Raw genomic sequence first — 18,674 nt, forward strand, 5'->3', positions numbered from 1 at the left:
AGAGGGTGAGGGAAAGAGAGGGTGAGGGAAAGAGAGGGTGAGGGAAAGAGAGGGTGAGGGAAAGAGAGGGTGAGGGAAAGAGAGGGTGAGGGAAAGAGAGGGTGAGGGAAAGAGAGGGTGAGGGAAAGAGAGGGTGAGGGAAAGAGAGGTTGAGGGAAAGGGAGGGTGAGGGAAAGGGAAAGAGAAAGAGTTTTTTGAAACATTGTGTTAGGAAATTTCAGCGCTCATAAAATATTATTAAAATGACAGCATGAAAAGTTTTATTTTAAAAAACAGTGACCAGTTTCGATAAATGGCTGATCATCCTTAGACCGTTACATACGAGCCCCAGCAGTCAGCATGGAGTAAGTAGTGGTCTCAGGATGATCAGCCACTGATCGAAAACGGTCACCATTTTTTAAAATAAAATATTTAAGAAAATGACTGCCTTATTATGTTTTAAGAGGGAAACAGCATTCGCACTGTATCTTATTGCATTGTCCAGAATGAAATAGCAGTAGGTCTTTTCGTTATATTCTTAGTTCTCTGAAGAAATATCGCAGTATTTTATTCATAAGCATCTTGATAGCTAGAGTCTTGTGGAAAAAGACAGGTCCAATAATTGAAACTGCACACCAAGCTCCTGTTTTCACACCACGCATGGTATGTTGGTATAACTGATTACGATTTTCAAAACGTCAGCGTCGACTGTTCCACGAGTTACTTATCTTGATAAAAGTAGACACACTTCATCAGAAATAAAGAGCATTTCAGGTCCAGTGTCTTCATTGTGTAAGACAGCAATAGTGCAGTTTTTGTACTGATGTCGAGCAACAGAATCTGAATTGGTCAGACGATGGCATACCGTTTATAGTATCAGTTTGAGCAGCTACGTGGCAGATTAAAGCTGTATGCCAGACTTTGTTTCGAATCAGAAACCTCGGGAATGAAATTTTCACTCTACAGCGGAGTGTGCGCTGATATGAAACTTCCTGGCAGTGGAACACTTGCCCGCGAAAGGCAAAGGTCCCGAGTTAGAGTCTCGGTCCGGCACACAGTTTTAATCTGTCAGGAAGTTTCAGGAACCTAGGGTTTCAGGAGTACTGCGTTTACCGACTATACTACGCAGCCACTACAAATCTCCCCCCCCCCCCCTTTAGCTTTACTTTTACCAATACTTAGTTCCTACTTCCGAAGCCTCATAGAAAGGAACAAGTACTTTCAAAGGTCGGCTGGTGCACTGCCCGCGAAAAGGCACGGATCCTAGTTCAGGTTCATCCGGTAAACAGGCTTAGTCCGGCAGGAAGTACAAGAGTGTTCTCTCTGTTGCAGAGTGAAACATTCACCCTGGTTTCAGTTTGAGTTTAGACATAGGTCAGTCAGCTGATGCTTCAAACACGCGTAACCTCTAGTGCCCAATAGCTCCTTTTCGAGGCCACCTCTAACATGCCTAGTTCGCCTAAAACCGATGACACGAGCCACAGTCCGAGAAACAGGCCGGAGTGTATCGTCGATCGGAGCGAGAGTCCATTGCCAGATATAGTGCTTGCATCTTTCGTGAAACACTCTGTACTCACCCGTGGTAATTAGAAAGTAAAAGGAGAGCGTCGCGGCAAGTGGTGTGGCGGTAAGTGCCAGTGGCGGAAGGACAAAGCGCGAAGGCCACACACACAGTAGCCCACAGCACGGCCGTCCTTGCGCAAACCGCCACTGAGATGTAATACGGCGATAGCGCCTGGTCCCGCGTGCGCGCAGCAGTTAATCTCTATGGCTGTGCTCTCCAGGGAGACTGTAGGCAAGGCGCTTGCGAAACGCGCCCACCCAGACTCCAGGTATCGGTTTCACATTCCAGACGCGCTGCGTAACTATTTCCCTAACGAGTCTAGCGCTTCCGACTGCTGGCGGCAGTTCTAGAACAAGGGTCACGCGCCACGCACTCAGCCGCGTGCGTTACCTGCCGCCTGCAGATGACAGATGCTTTGCCTGGATACGGGGCTGCTGAGGCAGTGCGAGAATTACGGCTGTAAAACGTTCCTTCGTATCGTCCTCGAAGACGCTATGGTGTCACGCCCACTCCCGACTGCGGTCGGAATCCACGCGCTCTCGGCATGCGAGATTGGCTGAACGACATATTGCATTCAGCAGTGGATCGCTTTTACAAGGATACCGGCAGTGCGACGATATTAAAGCTTTAAAAAAAATCGTACACAGGACGATTCTTATTACCGTTTAAAAGCCTCCGAAGCGACAAAGACGACAATGAGACAAGTAATTTATTGTAAGACACAAGGGGTCGTAAATGTCGGGAAGTATCCCAAAAGTGGATAACAAATGTTGAGCACGTGACGTCACCAGATGCCGTACGTCACCGCACATGCCAGTGATCGAGCCTATCAGTATGTCGCATCTGATCATCTCAACCCAAATCAAGTACTCGCGTCAGTGTGGCTCTGAGCAAACGTGCACCGCATTAAACGTGGAGCTCAGAGTTCGAGCCTTGCATCTGGCAAGCAGTACTTTTTTTTTCATTGCGTTAGACAATTGTGTGTTTACATTGAGGTACGATTCCTTATCTGTTTTTCACCAGTCTCCCGTCTCCGCTGGTTTACTGCAAAGCACAGTGCAACAAAATCATACCGTACTGCGTCACAAGTAGAGGAGTATATGCTTCCGAATTCCGTCGTTACCAGTAAATGACCTAAGCTTTCCTTATTAAATAACGTATGTAAGCAAAAAGAGAAGGCACCAAGGAAAGAAACAACAAAATAAGAACAGCTTTTACTTAGTTACAACGAGAACAATAATTTAGTAACATCTAAGCTTGTAACATATCACATTTTCAAAAGGTGTTCGAAATTGGCACCGTTTGTGCGAATGCAAGTATTGCATCGCCCAGCTATCCCTTCACGCCCTAGCCAGACCGCTGCACGTACGACGAGGTACGTCATCTGGTGACGACACACGTTCTATATTGCCCATTCATTTTTGGTGTATTTCTCGACATTTGAGACCCCATGTGTCTTATATTAAATTACTTGTTTCAACGTCATCTACGACACTTTGGGGACTTTTTAAACGTCAGTAACAGTCACCCTGTATGCAAGGATTTACATACCACAGATATTACATGGTCCATTAGCATTAACATCGCCAATGTTAGACATCAATGAACAATAACCGATCACAGGTGGCAAGCGGCAGCACTAGCAATGGAGCGTATTTAAATCGTGTCGGTGGTACGCAGAAAACAGTGCAGTGATTTTGTAATGCGGAAACAGAGAGATTTATCTGACATCCTAAGAGGCTTGATTGTAATAGTTTCCTGTTATTATTGATAAGCACGAAATTTGTTTATGAATAACGCTAATACGTTTTATATAAGCTCGAGGAAGTGTTGAAGCGATGTGTTATGTGTTTTAGTTTAATCTGAAACGTTTTACTTTCATTTTACCCTATTTTGAGGATACCGCATTTTGCGGCACTGTATGATAAATCTCTCTTTTTGTATTTGTATTACAAGGTCCCTCAGTGTTACATTACAAATCAACTACTTTCAAGTGAGACCTGAATTAAACACTGGCAGTTTAAATTTTCCCACAAATCCTGTTTTTTTTTAAGTAATAGACCGGAGAACAACTGTGTAGAACAAAAAAATTCTGTACGTTATGCGGCCCTTTGTATACCCTCACTCAGTTTATACGTGGCTCACCGCTTCCGGTTTTCAGGGGAATCTGATAAAGACACTGATCCCATATGGAGACAAAGGGATCGAAATGAGGCAACGCCTGATAGGTATGCAACACACCTATCGTACAGGTAACGCAGTTACAATCTTAATTGCAGAAAGCTACTACAGAAACTGCGGTAATCTAAGCTTGCTTACGATGCTCGACACTAGCCTACGGTAGTTCAAATGGCTCCAACACTATGGGACTTAACATATGAGGTCATCAGTCCCCTAGGCTTAGAACTACTTAAACCAAACTAACCTAAGGACATCACACACATCCATGCCCGAGCCAGGATTCGAACCTGCGACTGTAGCAGCAGCGCGGTTCCGGACTGAAGCGCCTAGAACCGCTCGTCCACAATGGCCAACGCTTACGGTAGTTTCACAACTCTAGCTGTAGGTCAAATTTACTGCCTTTCCTGTCCACCTCGTCTCAGTTCTCAGCTCTCAGCTGCCCTCAACAAACGGTGTACGTGCTTTTCTTCTTCTCCTCCTCTGTCTCGTGAGAGAGCGTCACACCAGTGGCAGAGATACGACCCGCCATCGCCACAGCCAGTCTCCAGCAGGGTAAACAGCTGGACGTGCGCTCTGGGACAGTGGGACAGAGTGCGGGGGCGGCAGGTTGCGTTGCGGCGGGTCCACACCAAACGGCCGCCCCCACGTCACGGCTCGAATCGGACCAGGGACACAGACAGTATCTTGGCCGGCGCGGCGCGGTCCGGGGCCGTGGGAAAGTGGACGCCGCGGCCGATCCGTCAATATTTGGTCCTGTCAGCGATATCGCAGCGCCCTGCGCCTCCTCTGAGCTGGCAAGCTGGCTTCTCCCCCGCGGCAGTGAGCGACTGTCACACCACCTACACAGGCAGCGTCCGAATCAGTCCTAAAACCACACCCACACCTATATTTGTACACATTGAGGCTATCTGTCCATAATTGGAGGGGAGGGGGGGGCGAGCGAGTACTCCCCCTTTCCCCGCCCCCCATCCCCGGGAATATAGAGTACATAGTTTTCATTTATTGCACCATCTGCCCATAGCTCATACTGTCTGGATAACGACCCATTCTCTGAGATGTAAAAAGTTTGTGTTTTCCATAAAATTTAGTTCTTCTGGCAGGACACGTCTCAAAACTCACCAACTAACTTTTATATCGACAATAGTAATTGGAAAAAATTCTGATGACGGCTATGGAGGCAACCGTATCAGTCTCATTTTTCTCCCTCCAGTCCCATAAAAAACGACCTCCCGATTGTATTCTACCGTTGTATTTTTATTGTCTTTATTGGCATTTGGGCATTGCGATACAGCCATCCAGCAAAAACGATGTATTCTTCTGTGGTCCTCAATAGAAGAGTACACGATGCTGGAATGTTACGTCCGTAGACTCAAAAGTCAACAAGTGCGAATATTACCACACAATCAGCTTAACAGATCATGCATCCAAGTTGATGACGAGTAATAAAAGAAAGGTTCAAAGGTGAGGGTAAAATCCAAGGTGAAAGGATACCGATGTTAAGACTTGCTGATGACATTGTTGTCGCTCAGTGAAAGTGAAGAAGAATTTCAGGACCTCTTGAATGGAATGAACAAGTGTAATGAGTACAAAATATGGTTTAAGAGTAAATCGAAGAAAGAATAGCAATACACGTATTATGATTGGTGATCACAAAGTGGATGAAGGTAAGGAATTCTCCTACGCAGGCAGCAAAGTATCCCGTCACGAACGGAGAAAGGACATAAAAAGTAGACTAGGACTGGCAAAAAGGGCATTCCGCCTCGAACCAGTCAGAAGAAGAAGAACAAGAAGAAGAAAAAAATTAAGAACAGTCCCAGACGCACAGAGTCACTCTTTTCTTATATCACGTTCGGTAAGTCATGGACCAAGGTATTTTCGAGAAATATTTGACTCAATATCACACCTACGCTGGTTATTAAAAGTTCGAACGTTCAGGGTATCAAGCGAAATTTGTGATCGGGTTGACGATTTATTGGTAGTCGGGATGCAGCATGTTATCTTGGATGCAGAGTCGTCGACAGAAGTTCAAGTACTTCAGAGGTACAGAGGTAGCCCGGGAACTGTATTGCTACCTTTGTTGTTCGTGTTATATATTAATGACCTGGCAAACAATCTGAACAACAAGCACGTACTTTTGGCAGATAGTGCAGTTATCTGTAATGCAGTACTGTGAGAAACAAGCTGCACAAATATTCAGTCGGATATTGATAAGATTTCAAAGAGGTGCAAAGACTGGAAACTTGCTTTACATAAATTTTCACTAATGTAAAATTGTGCATTTGATATAATGAAGAAACATATTATCCTATGAGTAAAATTTCGATGAGTCGCAATACTGCTAGCAGCCAATTCATATAAGAGATATGAAATGAAACTATCGAATACACTCAGTCGTAGGAAAAACAGTTGGCAGACTTGGTTCATTGGTAGGATACTAGGTAAATGCGATCAGTCTTCAAAGGAGCTTGTTTACAAAACACTCGCACGAGCTGTCTACCAGATAGGTTTAATAGCGGATATTGGACGTATACTGAGAAGAGCAAGCACAAATGGAGTACAGTAAACATGGGTTCTAAAAAGCATACCTTAAGAGCTAAGAGAACTACTTCACCTTGAATACAATGAAACAAATCTCTTCTAGTGCAAGCTTCTTGCTTTCCATATTTTGGGAAGAGGTAGTATGGAACAAAACAATAATTAAAAAAATCGTCTAGTAAACATGGGCACTAAAATGCATATATTAGGAGCTATGTATGAATACTTGTTTAGCAGAAGAGATGTGTTTCACAGTAACGAAGATGAACAACTACTCCTAGCTCGTAAGGTATACACATTAAAACTCTCTCCACTCCCGCACAGGCCATGAAGGCCCAAAGGTACCGACCGGCCGCCGTGTCATCCGCAGCCCACAGGCGCCACTGGATGCAGATATGGAGGGGCATGTGGTCAGCACACCGCTCTCCCTGCCGTATGTCAGTTTCCGAGACCGGAGTCGCTACTTCTCAGTCAAGTAGCTCCTCAGTTTGCCTCACAAGGGCTGAGTGCACCCCGCTTGCCAACAGCGCTCGGCAGCCCGGATGGTCACCCATCCAAGTGCTAGCCCAGTCCGACAGCGCTTAACTTCGGTGATCTGACGGGAATCTGTGTTACCACTGCGGCAAGGCCGTTGGCCGTATACACATTAGACCCATGCTTAATGGACTTTTTTTTCTTGTTTTGGTCCATACTAACACCTATCAAAATACGGAAAGCAGAGAACTCGCAGTAGAAGTGATTTGTTTCATAGTATGTGATCACATCTCTTATGTTATGCATTTTAGGGCCCATATTTACTAGACTTTCATGCTTCGAATGATTTTTCCTGTAGCCGGCCGGAGTGCCCGAGCGGTTCTAGGGGCTTCAGTCGGGAACCGCGCGACCGCTACGGTCGCAGGTTCGAATCCTGCCTCGGGCATGGATGTGTGTGATGTCCTTAGGTTCGTTAGGTTTAAGTTGTTCTAACTTCTAGGGGACTGATGACCACAGATGTTAAGTCCCATAGTGCTAAGAGCCGTTTGATCGTTCCTGTCATATCCCTAAATACTGACCATTCCTCCTGGATTCCTCCTAGATTCCTCCTAGTACACCTTGTATAGGAGATTGCTCGCAAAACATCCTTGTGACCCGTCGTAGAATACTGCTCAAGTGTGTCGGACCCGTACGAAAATAGGCTACCTGGAGATGTTGAATATTTACAAAGGACAAGTACAAATGGTGACAGGTTTCTCTGAAGCATGGTAGAGTGTCACAGAGATGGCGAAGAAATTTAACTGGCAGTCACCTGAAGACAGAGTAAACTATATAAAGACAAGTTTAAAATTTTCAGTCTCCAGCTTTAAATGATGAATGTAGAATTATAGTACAACACCATTCGTACAGGATTACACTAATTACAGAGTGCACAGAGGTGTTCAAACAGATATTCTTCCCGCGGTAGATGGATGAACGAAACGGGAAGAACCCCTAATAAATGGTGCAATGGAAAGTAGACTCTGCCATACGCTACACAGCTGTTTGCAGAGTGTGGATAAAGATACAAAATAAAACAAAGCAGTAACAAATTAAGATTCTTTTCCGATAGAGAGACTACTGCTAATCACGTAGTAGAGTACGTTACCTCTCTTGTGCGTTATGCCTGGTCGAAGTACCGCCTCATGCGTTTGCCCTAATTCGCAGCTGCAGCCTTACACGTGTCATGTGTTTACCCTGGTAAGCGGAAGAGGCGGCCAGACTCACGCATCGACCGTTTAATCTGGATTCAGCGCCGTGGGCCACCGCGAAACCTGACAAGTTCGCTGGAAACAGGATTTTACTTTACTTGTACGTTACCGCTGGGCCACGCGCTGTATGACCTAACACTGTTACATTCTACGCTGAATCACGACCTTCAGCTGAATACTGTTTCTGAATATTCAAAAATCTGTCATCTAAATTGAAATGAACAATGTCATAAGAAGACGCCACACCTCTGCATTTTGATATGAAATCTGTAACACCTCGCTCTTACCATAGTCTAGATTATCTGCACAAACACACTTCTATAATTTCACGGCGATGAGTTAAACATAGGTCATTCTAGTTTCAGCGTATCGATATTAACGGCCAGGAACAGACTCTGTATAGCATCACGTTAGCTAGTGTACAGAGCTAAACGTAGTCGTCATACTTCGAAATACAATGCATAGACAGGAACACGCATCAAGCCACGTTCCTGGCTCCATGAATACGTGAGAGAAGTAATCAGGGCAAGAGTCAACGACGAGTCAAGGCAAGAATATCTTTTAGGCCAATTAAAAACATTACACTACATTAATCTATGTGAACAGAATAAAATAGTCAGCTACAAAAGTGCGCACACAAACTAAGTACGTGGACAACATTTATTGCACTGGTAGCAACAAACGCCATCACAAACAAATCATTTACAATTCCATGTTAATATACATACGTTTTCTGGCTGATTTCTTTAAGCAGTGCCTCAAGATGAACTCCCAGAGATCGGCAGCCATGCCAAACGAATAAATTTAACAGAGGATTTTTGTTACAGGTAGCGTCAAGATTGGTTAAAATATATTGAACTATTGGCGCGTCTAAATGATAGAGTGCAGAACCAATGCTGTATTCGAAACGTACGAAAGTTGGTGTAAGTCAGCGACGTCTCACATTGTAGGACCTGACCACTCTGACACAGTTACTGAACGTCACTCGAGTACAGTACGCTTTGTCATTGCCTCTGCTCTGTTGCCTATAGCATTACTTAAATAACCGCAGTACATTGTTATTCGGAACATTAGGAACAGTCCAGCGAAATTCTCATTTACGTGTTTAAAAATAGATCACTCTTTTATATTAAGTCAAAAGGAAGTCTCTTCACAAAACAGTATCACAAACGCGCTTCTCATCTGGCGATAACCTATTCCATGGAAACGATTGATGATGGGAGGAAATACGGTGTGTTACACAACCTTACACAAATTTTAAGCCGTGCGCCATGTTTTCTATGTTACGTGGTGTTATCAGATGGATTGGTGATATAATAAAAATTGACCAGGTGGGAGTTGGACTGGCACTCCGAAGGTTCTGAAAAACTAAATTATTTATACAGACATTTCATGCATACGGGAATCGACAACCTCGACATTTTCTGTCTGTTATCCGCATTCATAATGGCAAGATACCGGTCCCGTGAACAACGAGTCGAGACAAAAAGATCGTTTTCGCCCAACAGAAACATTATACTACAGTGATGGTTGTGAACAGAATACAATATTGAGCTACGTGGGTATGCACATAAGATTTTGGAGAATACGTTAATTTTGAAGTCGGCCAACAAATGACAAAAAAATTACTGTGATATGATTAAAAATTGCCACTTTTTGGATTTTTTTCGTTTACTTGTACTGTGAAACCTTGCTTACGGCCAAATTTCATGCTTCTGGGTTAACGCGAAGTACACTAAAGTTTTGACGAGGAGTAAGTTCGCGGGTATCAAAATATGTGACATAAATAACCGTACCTTGTCATTGCATTTTTCTTAGAATCCTCAATGTTTTACACCGACAAGGGGCCGTAGACGTTAGGATGCGACATACTTTCTACTTCCTACGACTACCCGTTCCTGAGAAAAAGGATTTCTTAACTGCCGGACAGACAGCAAAGTGATCCTGTAAGGGTTCTGTTTTTATCGATCGAGGTACAGAACCCTAAAAATTAACAAATTTTGCTCGTCATATCAAGAAACCTCGTTTGTAATTCGGCAGCACATATATATGCATGCATAGGCAATTTCTCAGTGAAATATACGTAAATTTGAACAACAATAATAAACATTGATACTTCCGTGTGTCTAAGTAAAAATAATTTCAATATTTATTATAAAGTTGAACTACAAAGCCAACCTTCAAATTGAAAATTTATTACTGCGCTACTGAACAAATGAAATTACAATGCTATTGGCGCTCGAACACCTTTTAAGATACTAATTTTCGTTAATACATAGAGGAACATGTGTGATGGATTGTTGGTGTTTAAGCTGTTCGGCGTCAGTGCCTTACAAATAGTATCACTTATTTTGTACACAACGTTTAGAGCGTCATACCTACTTCGTGATGACAAACGCGTTGAAATTGGGTAATAGCAACAAGTTTTCCATAAAATGGCAGCCATAAGCGAAAAAAAAATCACAATAAATTTCAAAGCTAAGCTGGATACACGTCGCTATCACACTACAGAAAAGGAGGTGAAGATCAATGAGGAGTCGTACAGCTTTGGATCGGAAAGCACAACGGTCGCCCGAAACCTGAAATGCTTCCTAGATGAGACCGGTTACCATCGGTATTCTGTGGTCTCGGCACCTTGGATATTCACTAAGATACGCCACGTACACCGTTAACACTATGGAGAAGTTTCCAAGTTTCGTAGGACACCATCGAGGACGAGGAGCAACTAACTACTTTGTCCTCAGAGGCTGCTTGGGTACCGTCCGGCATCCTCGGCGGTGACCTTGGAGAAGAGGGCGGCAGGTACCTGTTGCTGGGGGCGAGGCCGGCGCAGGGGCCTGCGCTGCTGGGGGCGGCGGTCCGACATGCCCCGGGCTGCGACACACCGCCCTCGACGTCGCCCACTGGACGCACTACGGAGCAGCCGCGCGAAGCCCCGGCGCTGCGCTAAGGCAATAAGCCAAGCCGCCGCTAGCTGCACAAAGTACCACCGCCCCTAACCCACTGGTAAACAGGAATCGTTAGCGCCAGGATTTCACCCGGAACAAGTCCCCCCCCCCCCCCGGTTTTCCCGGTCTTTGTTCGGCGCTTGGGCATCGTTTCAGTTGTCCCACACGGTTTACCGCGTTCGGCTGCACTTGGAGTGAATGTTAAATTAATATCTTGCTAGATCTTAAATTTTGCCAGATAGTTAAAAGATACGTTACAAAAAACGTGCACAATTGGCCTCAGCTGTGCCAGGTGCTTCCACAGCAAACATAAGAGAAAACAATTTAGCACTGAATTCTTTAAATACGAGAACTCAGTATTCAGATGAATAGCCTATGAAGAAACATATTTCTATGTGATAAAAAGCACCCAAAGCTAAAACAGGAAAATCCTACCCTCAAAGAATAATTTGCTTGGAGAAAGAGGAACCACGGTATACTTGACACTTGAGTTTTTACAACTCAGACTGTATACGCGAAAGAAACACCAGTGTTCACTATAATTCCAGAGGGCATCAAAATTACTTTGTTCTTGCTAGATCGATCCAGGCTGTTTTTGTGTGTTATTCACTGAATAGTTTTGCTGAAAGTTTTAGGGGTGAAGGAAGAGCTAGCACAGCATGAAGGACGGTCTGCAGCCGTGAAACACTGCAGCATTTATTTCCTCCATAACTGCTCTGTGACAAACATACACAATCATTATTATTTTAAAAAATGGTTTGAATGACATTTATGAAATAAATAAATCTTTTGGTTAAAAATAGACAGGACAAAGAATAACGACAGATTATTTTCCTGAGACGTTTGCAACAGCATGTAGGACACTAATCACACAGAAACAGCCACAATTCTTTATAACCTCGTTTATAATGCGCAGATATGGCATTGGAAGAATTTACAAGTTAAAATTCACCCATTACCCATGCAAATACTGACGAAATATGTCATATAAGCAAATATCTTACTGATTTCATTAGGCATTTCTACTTGATGGCATTCTTATATTCTTTAATTTTCGTGGGCTACTATGAGGGCCTACATAAACAAAACGACTTTCACTTATTTCTATATAACGTCGATTTTAGACAACAGAGTTAGTCGACTGCATCCGTGGCTTTACTACCGACGTGACAGATTCAAGACCATTGTTTTCGCATGGTATGTTTCCTCTGCTGTTTCCCTCAAATAAACGTACAGGGCTATTACAAATGATTGAAGCGATTTCATAAATTCACTGTAGCCCCATTCATTGATATATGGTCACGACACACTACAGATACGTAGAAAAACTCAAAGTTTTGTTCGGCTGAAGCCGCACTTCAGGTTTCTGCCGCCAGAGCGCTCGAGAGCGCAGTGAGACAAAATGGCGACAGGAGCCGAGAAAGCGTATGTCGTGCTTGAAATGCACTCACATCAGTCAGTCATAACAGTGCAACGACACTTCAGGACGAAGTTCAACAAAGATCCACCAACTGCTAACTCCATTCGGCGATGGTATGCGCAGTTTAAAGGTTCTGGATGCCTCTGTAAGGGGAAATCAACGGGTCGGCCTGCAGTGAGCGAAGAAACGGTTGAACGCGTGCGGGCAAGTTTCACGCGTAGCCCGCGGAAGTCGACGAATAAAGCAAGCAGGGAGCTAAACGTACCACAGCCGACGGTTTGGAAAATCTTACGGCAAAGGCTAAAGCAGAAGCCTTACCGTTTACAATTGCTACAACCCCTGACACCCGATGACAAAGTCAAACTCTTTGAATTTTCGGCGCGGTTGCAACAGCTCATGGAAGAGGATGCGTTCAGTGCGAAACTCGTTTTCAGTGATGAAGCAACATTTTTTCTTAATGGTGAAGTGAACAGACACAATGTGCGATTCTGGGCGGTAGAGAATCCTCACGCATTCGTGCAGCAAATTCGCAATTCACCAAAAGTTAACGTGTTTTGTGCAATCTCACGGTTTAAAGTTTACGGCCCCTTTTTCTTCTGCGAAAAAAACGTTACAGGACACGTGTATCTGGACATGCTGGAAAATTGGCTAATGCCACAACTGGAGACCGACAGCGCCGACTTCATCTTTCAACAGGATGGTGCTCCACCACACTTCCATCATGATGTTCGGCATTTCTTAAACAGGAGATTGGAAAACCGACGCATCGGTCGTGGTGGAGATCATGATCAGCAATTCATGTCATGGCCTCCACGCTCTCCCGACTTAACCCCATGCGATTTCTTTCTGTGGAGTTATGTGAACGATTCAGTGTTTAAACCTCCTCTACCAAGAAACGTGCCAGAACTGCGAGCTCGCATCAACGATGCTTTCGAACTCATTGATGGGGACATGCCGCGCCGAGTGTGGGAGGAACTTGATTATCGGCTTGATGTCTGCCGAATCACTAAAGGGGCACATATCGAACATTTGTGAATGCCTAAAAAAACTTTTTGAGTTTTTGTATGTGTGTGCAAAGCATTGTGAAAATATCTCAAATAATAAAGTTATTGTAGAGCTGTGAAATCGCTTCAATCATTTGTAATAACCCTGTATTTTAATAAGTGAATTACTTAATGAAATTTTGTTCTTATTGCCCTTAAATAACATCACATTATTTTTTGTTTTCTGTTGCTGGCGATGCTTTCAATTCTCCATAAATATTTTTATTTCTTTAATAATGCAAATACATATTATATTACTATTCAGAAAAACTTAAATTTCTTATCATTACTGAATTTCATCACAGTGTTACATGTGTTGGACTGTGACGATATCAAGTTTGATGTAGCTTCCAGTTTACGGAACTGGCGGCTGTTTAGGGGAGGGCCTTACGCTATGGATAGGCATGGAGAGAGGTGGATGGGCGGGACTTGTTCCGGGTGAAATTCTAGCGCTAAGGGCACGTCTGGTATACTGCACGAGCTGTGTGCATCGAGGGTGCAGATTTCCACTCCCCGTTCTCACTACGGAGAGGGTGGTGAAGGGGGAGGGGGGGGGCTACAACGACAAACAGCATGTTTGGGCACTTACTTCGATATTTCCAAGGATGCTGAACATCGAAACCAGAAAATCAGAAAACTGATGTGTGCATCTGAGGCGTGGTATCACAACAGTGCGCTGAAAGTAATGGAGGCAAATAAATTGGGTGGTTCTTCGCAGAAGCCTTACACTGAGTTGACGAAATTCATAGGATGCCTCCTAATACCTTGTCCAACTTTCTTTCGTCCAGCATCTCAACGTGCCATGGACTCAAGTCGTTTGAAGTCCCCTGCAGAAACGCTGAGCCATGCTGTCCCTATAGTGTAAAAGTACTACCGGTGTAGGATTTTGTGCAGCAACTGACCTCTCGATTATGCCCCATAAATGTTCGATGGGATTCATGTCGGACGATCTGGGTTGCCGTATGATTCGTGGAACTGTCCAGAATGTTCTTCAAACCGATTGCGGCCCAGTGACATGGAGCATGGTGTGACGTCCCCTCTCCTCTTTTGTTGTCGCTGTTGATGTTGAGCCGCTACTGCTAACAGCTCGGTCGGTGGAATGGAGACGCGACGCTTAGTGATGGTTGTCTGTCCCCGTCGGATAACGTGGAACATCACCTGAAAATCTCTTAAAGAAATTTGTTCCTCGCGGCGCAATGTACGAAAGTCCGTTTGCGAGTCCGCACGGTCTTCTCGGCGATGCGAACTGCTGATTTTAATTGTCTGTTATGGTTTTATGATGATTTGCTAAGCCCCGTTAGTTAGTTATTGCAGTATTGAGTGAATCATTCATCACCGGCGTCGTTTCACACCACTGAACCGAGGAAAAATTCATTTGCGGTTAAGTATCAGTAGTAGCTGTTACGTTGCTAGGCAGAATTGTGCACTACGGCACAACGCAAATCCAGAGATAATCTACAATGCTACCTTGCTTTCGTGCGTCGTGATATTATTTCGGCAAAACACTCCTTTCAATGCTCAATGTTCATCAAGACACTCTTTCAATTAAAATGTTCACAGTTAATTAATTTTGATCATCAACTATCACACAGTTCAATTAATGATGGAAATAACACGTGAGATTTCCATTACTGACGAACAATTTTATTGTTCCTTCTTAGCAGTTAGTTTATAATCATCACACCACACGCACACCGATGGATCAGATCAATTACGATTCTTTTCAATTCGGTGATCGTGACAATTCCAACTGTTACAGTCGGCGTATTTGTATTATCTTCGTGTGGTCTTATTAATGTTTCCTACTCAAGTCTAATCAGGTATTGCAGTCTTCGATATTATGTCCATTCTTCGTGTAGCTGTTTACTATGATGAAGGTTGAGTCCAACAATAATATCTCCAATAATTAGAGTTCATTAACTCGTCGTACACTATCAAAATATCACTTCAGTTCAAGTTCTCAAGTCAGAATAACTGAGAACGAAGTCCGCGCATCTCTATCACACAATATTACTTTCTTTTTTTTTTTTAAAGAAAAAATCTCGTAGCGTTCCGTTTGTAGTATTATAACAAACGGTACTTTCTCTCGAATTGATAGCAAGCAAGCAAGCAACTAACTTTTCCATGATCGAGCATTGTTGATGCACTGAATTTCGTTTTCGCCGCGTTTACAACTCTCTTTCACAATAAATGTTACCTCTGACTGACATATTATTTTGGACTTAACTTTCGTCGTACTGATTTATAGTTATTACTGAGATGTTTCATAGCTAATTAAAAATAACCTTACTTTCTTTCCAGCTTTATATCATGACATACTCAATAATTATTGAAATTGGTGTTCATCAAAGCATTAAGGTGTTATATTATTGTCAAAGTTGTCGTACCTCTCAGGATAACACTGTTCCCCCACTTTAAATTATCATGACATTCTTATTTGGGTCTTCAGGTTTCTTGGGGTGTTACAATTGCCAGCCATAAAAATTCAATCGTTGTTTGGGAGCATGAAGTCCATGAATGGTTACAAATGGTCTTCAATCAGCCGAACGTAACAATTTCCAGTCAATGATCGGTTCATTTGGATCAGACGACCCGGTCCAATCCGTGTAAGCACAACCCACACCATTGTGGGGCCATCACCAGCTTGCACAGTGTCTCGTTGACAACATGGGTCCATGGCTTCGGGGGACCTGCGCCACACTGTAACGCTACCATCAGCTCTTATCATCTGAAATCGGGACTCATCTGACCAGGCCACGGTTTTCCAGTCGTCTAGGGTCCAACCGATTTCGTCACGAACCCAGAAGAAGCGTTGCAGGCAATGTCGTGCTGTTAGCAAAGGCACTCGCGTCGTTCGTCTGCCGTCATAGCGCATTAACGCCACATTTCACCGCACTGTCCTAACGTACATGTTGGTCGAACTTTTCACACTGATTTGTGCGCTTATTTCACGCAGCGTTACTTGTCTGCTAGCACTGACAACTCTACGCAAACGATATTGCTTTCGGTCGTTAAGTGAAGGCCGTCGTGCGCTGTCCATGGTGAGAAGTAATGCCTGAAATTTGGTGTTCTCAGCTCACTCTTCACGCTGTGGATCGCGGAAAGTTTAATTCCCGATGTTAAATGTCCCATGTGTCTAGCTCGAAATACCATCCCACGTTAAAGTCTTAATTCCCGTCGTATGGCATAATCACGTCGCAAATATTTTCCCATCAATGACCTGCGTACGAATGACAGTTCCGCCGATTCACTGCGCTTTGATAACTTAAGTACCTGATACTACAGCCATCTGTGTGTGTGTATCGCTATCCTATGACTTTTCACACCTCACTGTACGTAGTCCATGTTGGACTGTGGTTTGGAAACAGCGACTCAAAAATATTCAGATGATGTTCAGACGTGTGTGAAATCTTATGGGACTTAACTGCTAAGGTCATCAGTTCCTAAGCTTACACACTACTTAACCTAAATTATCCTAAGGACAAACACACACACCCATGCCCGAGGGAGGACTCGAACCTCCGCCGGGACCAGCCGCACAGCAAAAATGTTCAAATGAAATCTAATGGGACTTAATTGCTAAGGTCATCAGGCCCTAAGCTTAAACACTACTTAACCTAAATTATCCTAGGGACAAACACACACACCCACGCCCGAGGGAGGACTCGAACCTCCGCCGGGACCAGCCACACAGTCCGTGATTGCAGCGCTTGAGACCGCTCGGCTAATCCCGCGTGGCAAACTGCGACTGTTTATGACACAAAATATAAAATGAAACAGTTATCTGTGTCAGTGATGTTTTTATTTTCACTCACGACACTTTTCGAAGGCTTACTGCCTGATCTTCATGTGCATCAGTGAGTTAAATCACATTTTTGTTTAGATGCATTCGGTTGTTTCGATTTTATGTCTCTAACACTAGGGCGTAATCAGCACGTATTAACGTAATATGAAGAATTTTAAACAATAATACTTAAATGGAATACTCTCTTTCAAATTCTGAAGGTGGCAGGGGTAAAATACAGGGAGCGAAAGGCTATTTACAATTTGTACAGAAACCAGATGGCAGTTATAAGAGTCGAGGAGCCTGAAAGGGAAGCAGTGGTTCGGAAAGGAGTGAGACAGGGTTGTAGCCTCTCCCCGAAATTATTCAATCTGTATATTGAGCAAGCAGCAAAGGAAACAAAAGAAAAATTCGGAGTAGGTATTAAAATTCATGGAGAAGAAGTAAAAACTTTGAGGTTCGCCGATGACATTGTAACTCTGTCAGAGACAGCAAAGGACTTGGAAAAGCAGTTGAACGGAATGGACAGTGTCTTGAAAGGAGGATATAAGATGAACATCAACAAAAGCAAAACGAGGATAATGGAATGTAGTCAAATTAAATCGGGTGATCCTGAGGGAATTAGATTAGGAAATGAGACACTTCAAGTAGTAAAGGAGTTTTGCTATTTAGGGAGTAAAATAACTGATGATGGTCGAAGTAGAGAGGATATAAAATGTAGACTGGCAATGGCAAGGAAATCGTTTCTGAAGAAGAGAAATTTGTTAACATCGAGTATAGATTTAAGTGTCAGGAAGTCGTTTCTGAAAGCATTTGTATGGAGTGTAGCCATGTATGGAAGTGAAACATGGACGATAACTAGTTTGGACAAGAAGAGAATAGAAGCTTTCGAAATGTGGTGCTACAGAAGAATGCTGAAGATAAGGTGGGTAGATCACGTAACTAATGAGGAGGTATTGAATAGGATTGGGGAGAAGAGAAGTTTGTGGCACAACTTGACTAGAAGAAGGGATCGGTTGGTAGGACATGTTTTGAGGCATCAAGGTATCACAAATTTAGCATTGGAGGGCAGCGTGGAGGGTAAAAATCGTAGAGGGTGACCAAGAGATGAATACACTAAGCAGATTCAGAAGGATGTAGGTTGCAGTAAGTACTGGGAGATGAAGAGGCTTGCACAGGATAGAGTAGCATGGAGAGCTGCATCAAACCAGTCTCAGGACTGAAGACCACAACAACAACAACACAGCTACTTCACCATGTCACTCTAGTGCCATATTACGTTAAGAAGTGATGAGTGTCTCTGGAGCTAGAGGGTTACGGAGATGCTTAAAAAAAATAAAAAAATCCAGTAGCAGACACTACAAGAGAGGCGTTGTGCATCACGGAGCTTTTTTACGATTGAAATTTAGAGAGACTACGCTCAGGGAAGGGCTGGTTAACACACTATTTTCTCCCACATGAGTGTCGCAAAATAACGTTTAACGAAATACATTCTC

The 18,674-nt window shown here is 43.6% G+C and overlaps 1 protein-coding gene and 1 pseudogene across 1 annotated transcript in view; both read right to left on the bottom strand.

The window, feature by feature from the left end:
- Nucleotides 1-10,873, bottom strand: part of LOC126458354 (uncharacterized) — a 606,831-nt gene extending 595,958 nt beyond the window's left edge. The window contains exon 1 of the mRNA XM_050095323.1: nt 10,790-10,873. Within this exon, the coding sequence (XP_049951280.1) occupies nt 10,790-10,849 (60 nt within the window). The 5' untranslated portion in view covers nt 10,850-10,873. The remainder of the gene's footprint in view (nt 1-10,789) is intronic.
- Nucleotides 6,778-6,895, bottom strand: LOC126459465 (5S ribosomal RNA; annotated as a pseudogene).
- Nucleotides 10,874-18,674: the final 7,801 nt, after the last annotated feature.

Source organism: Schistocerca serialis, chromosome 2 (assembly GCF_023864345.2).
Source record: "Schistocerca serialis cubense isolate TAMUIC-IGC-003099 chromosome 2, iqSchSeri2.2, whole genome shotgun sequence".
In the NCBI taxonomy this organism is placed as follows: Eukaryota; Metazoa; Arthropoda; class Insecta; order Orthoptera; family Acrididae; genus Schistocerca; species Schistocerca serialis.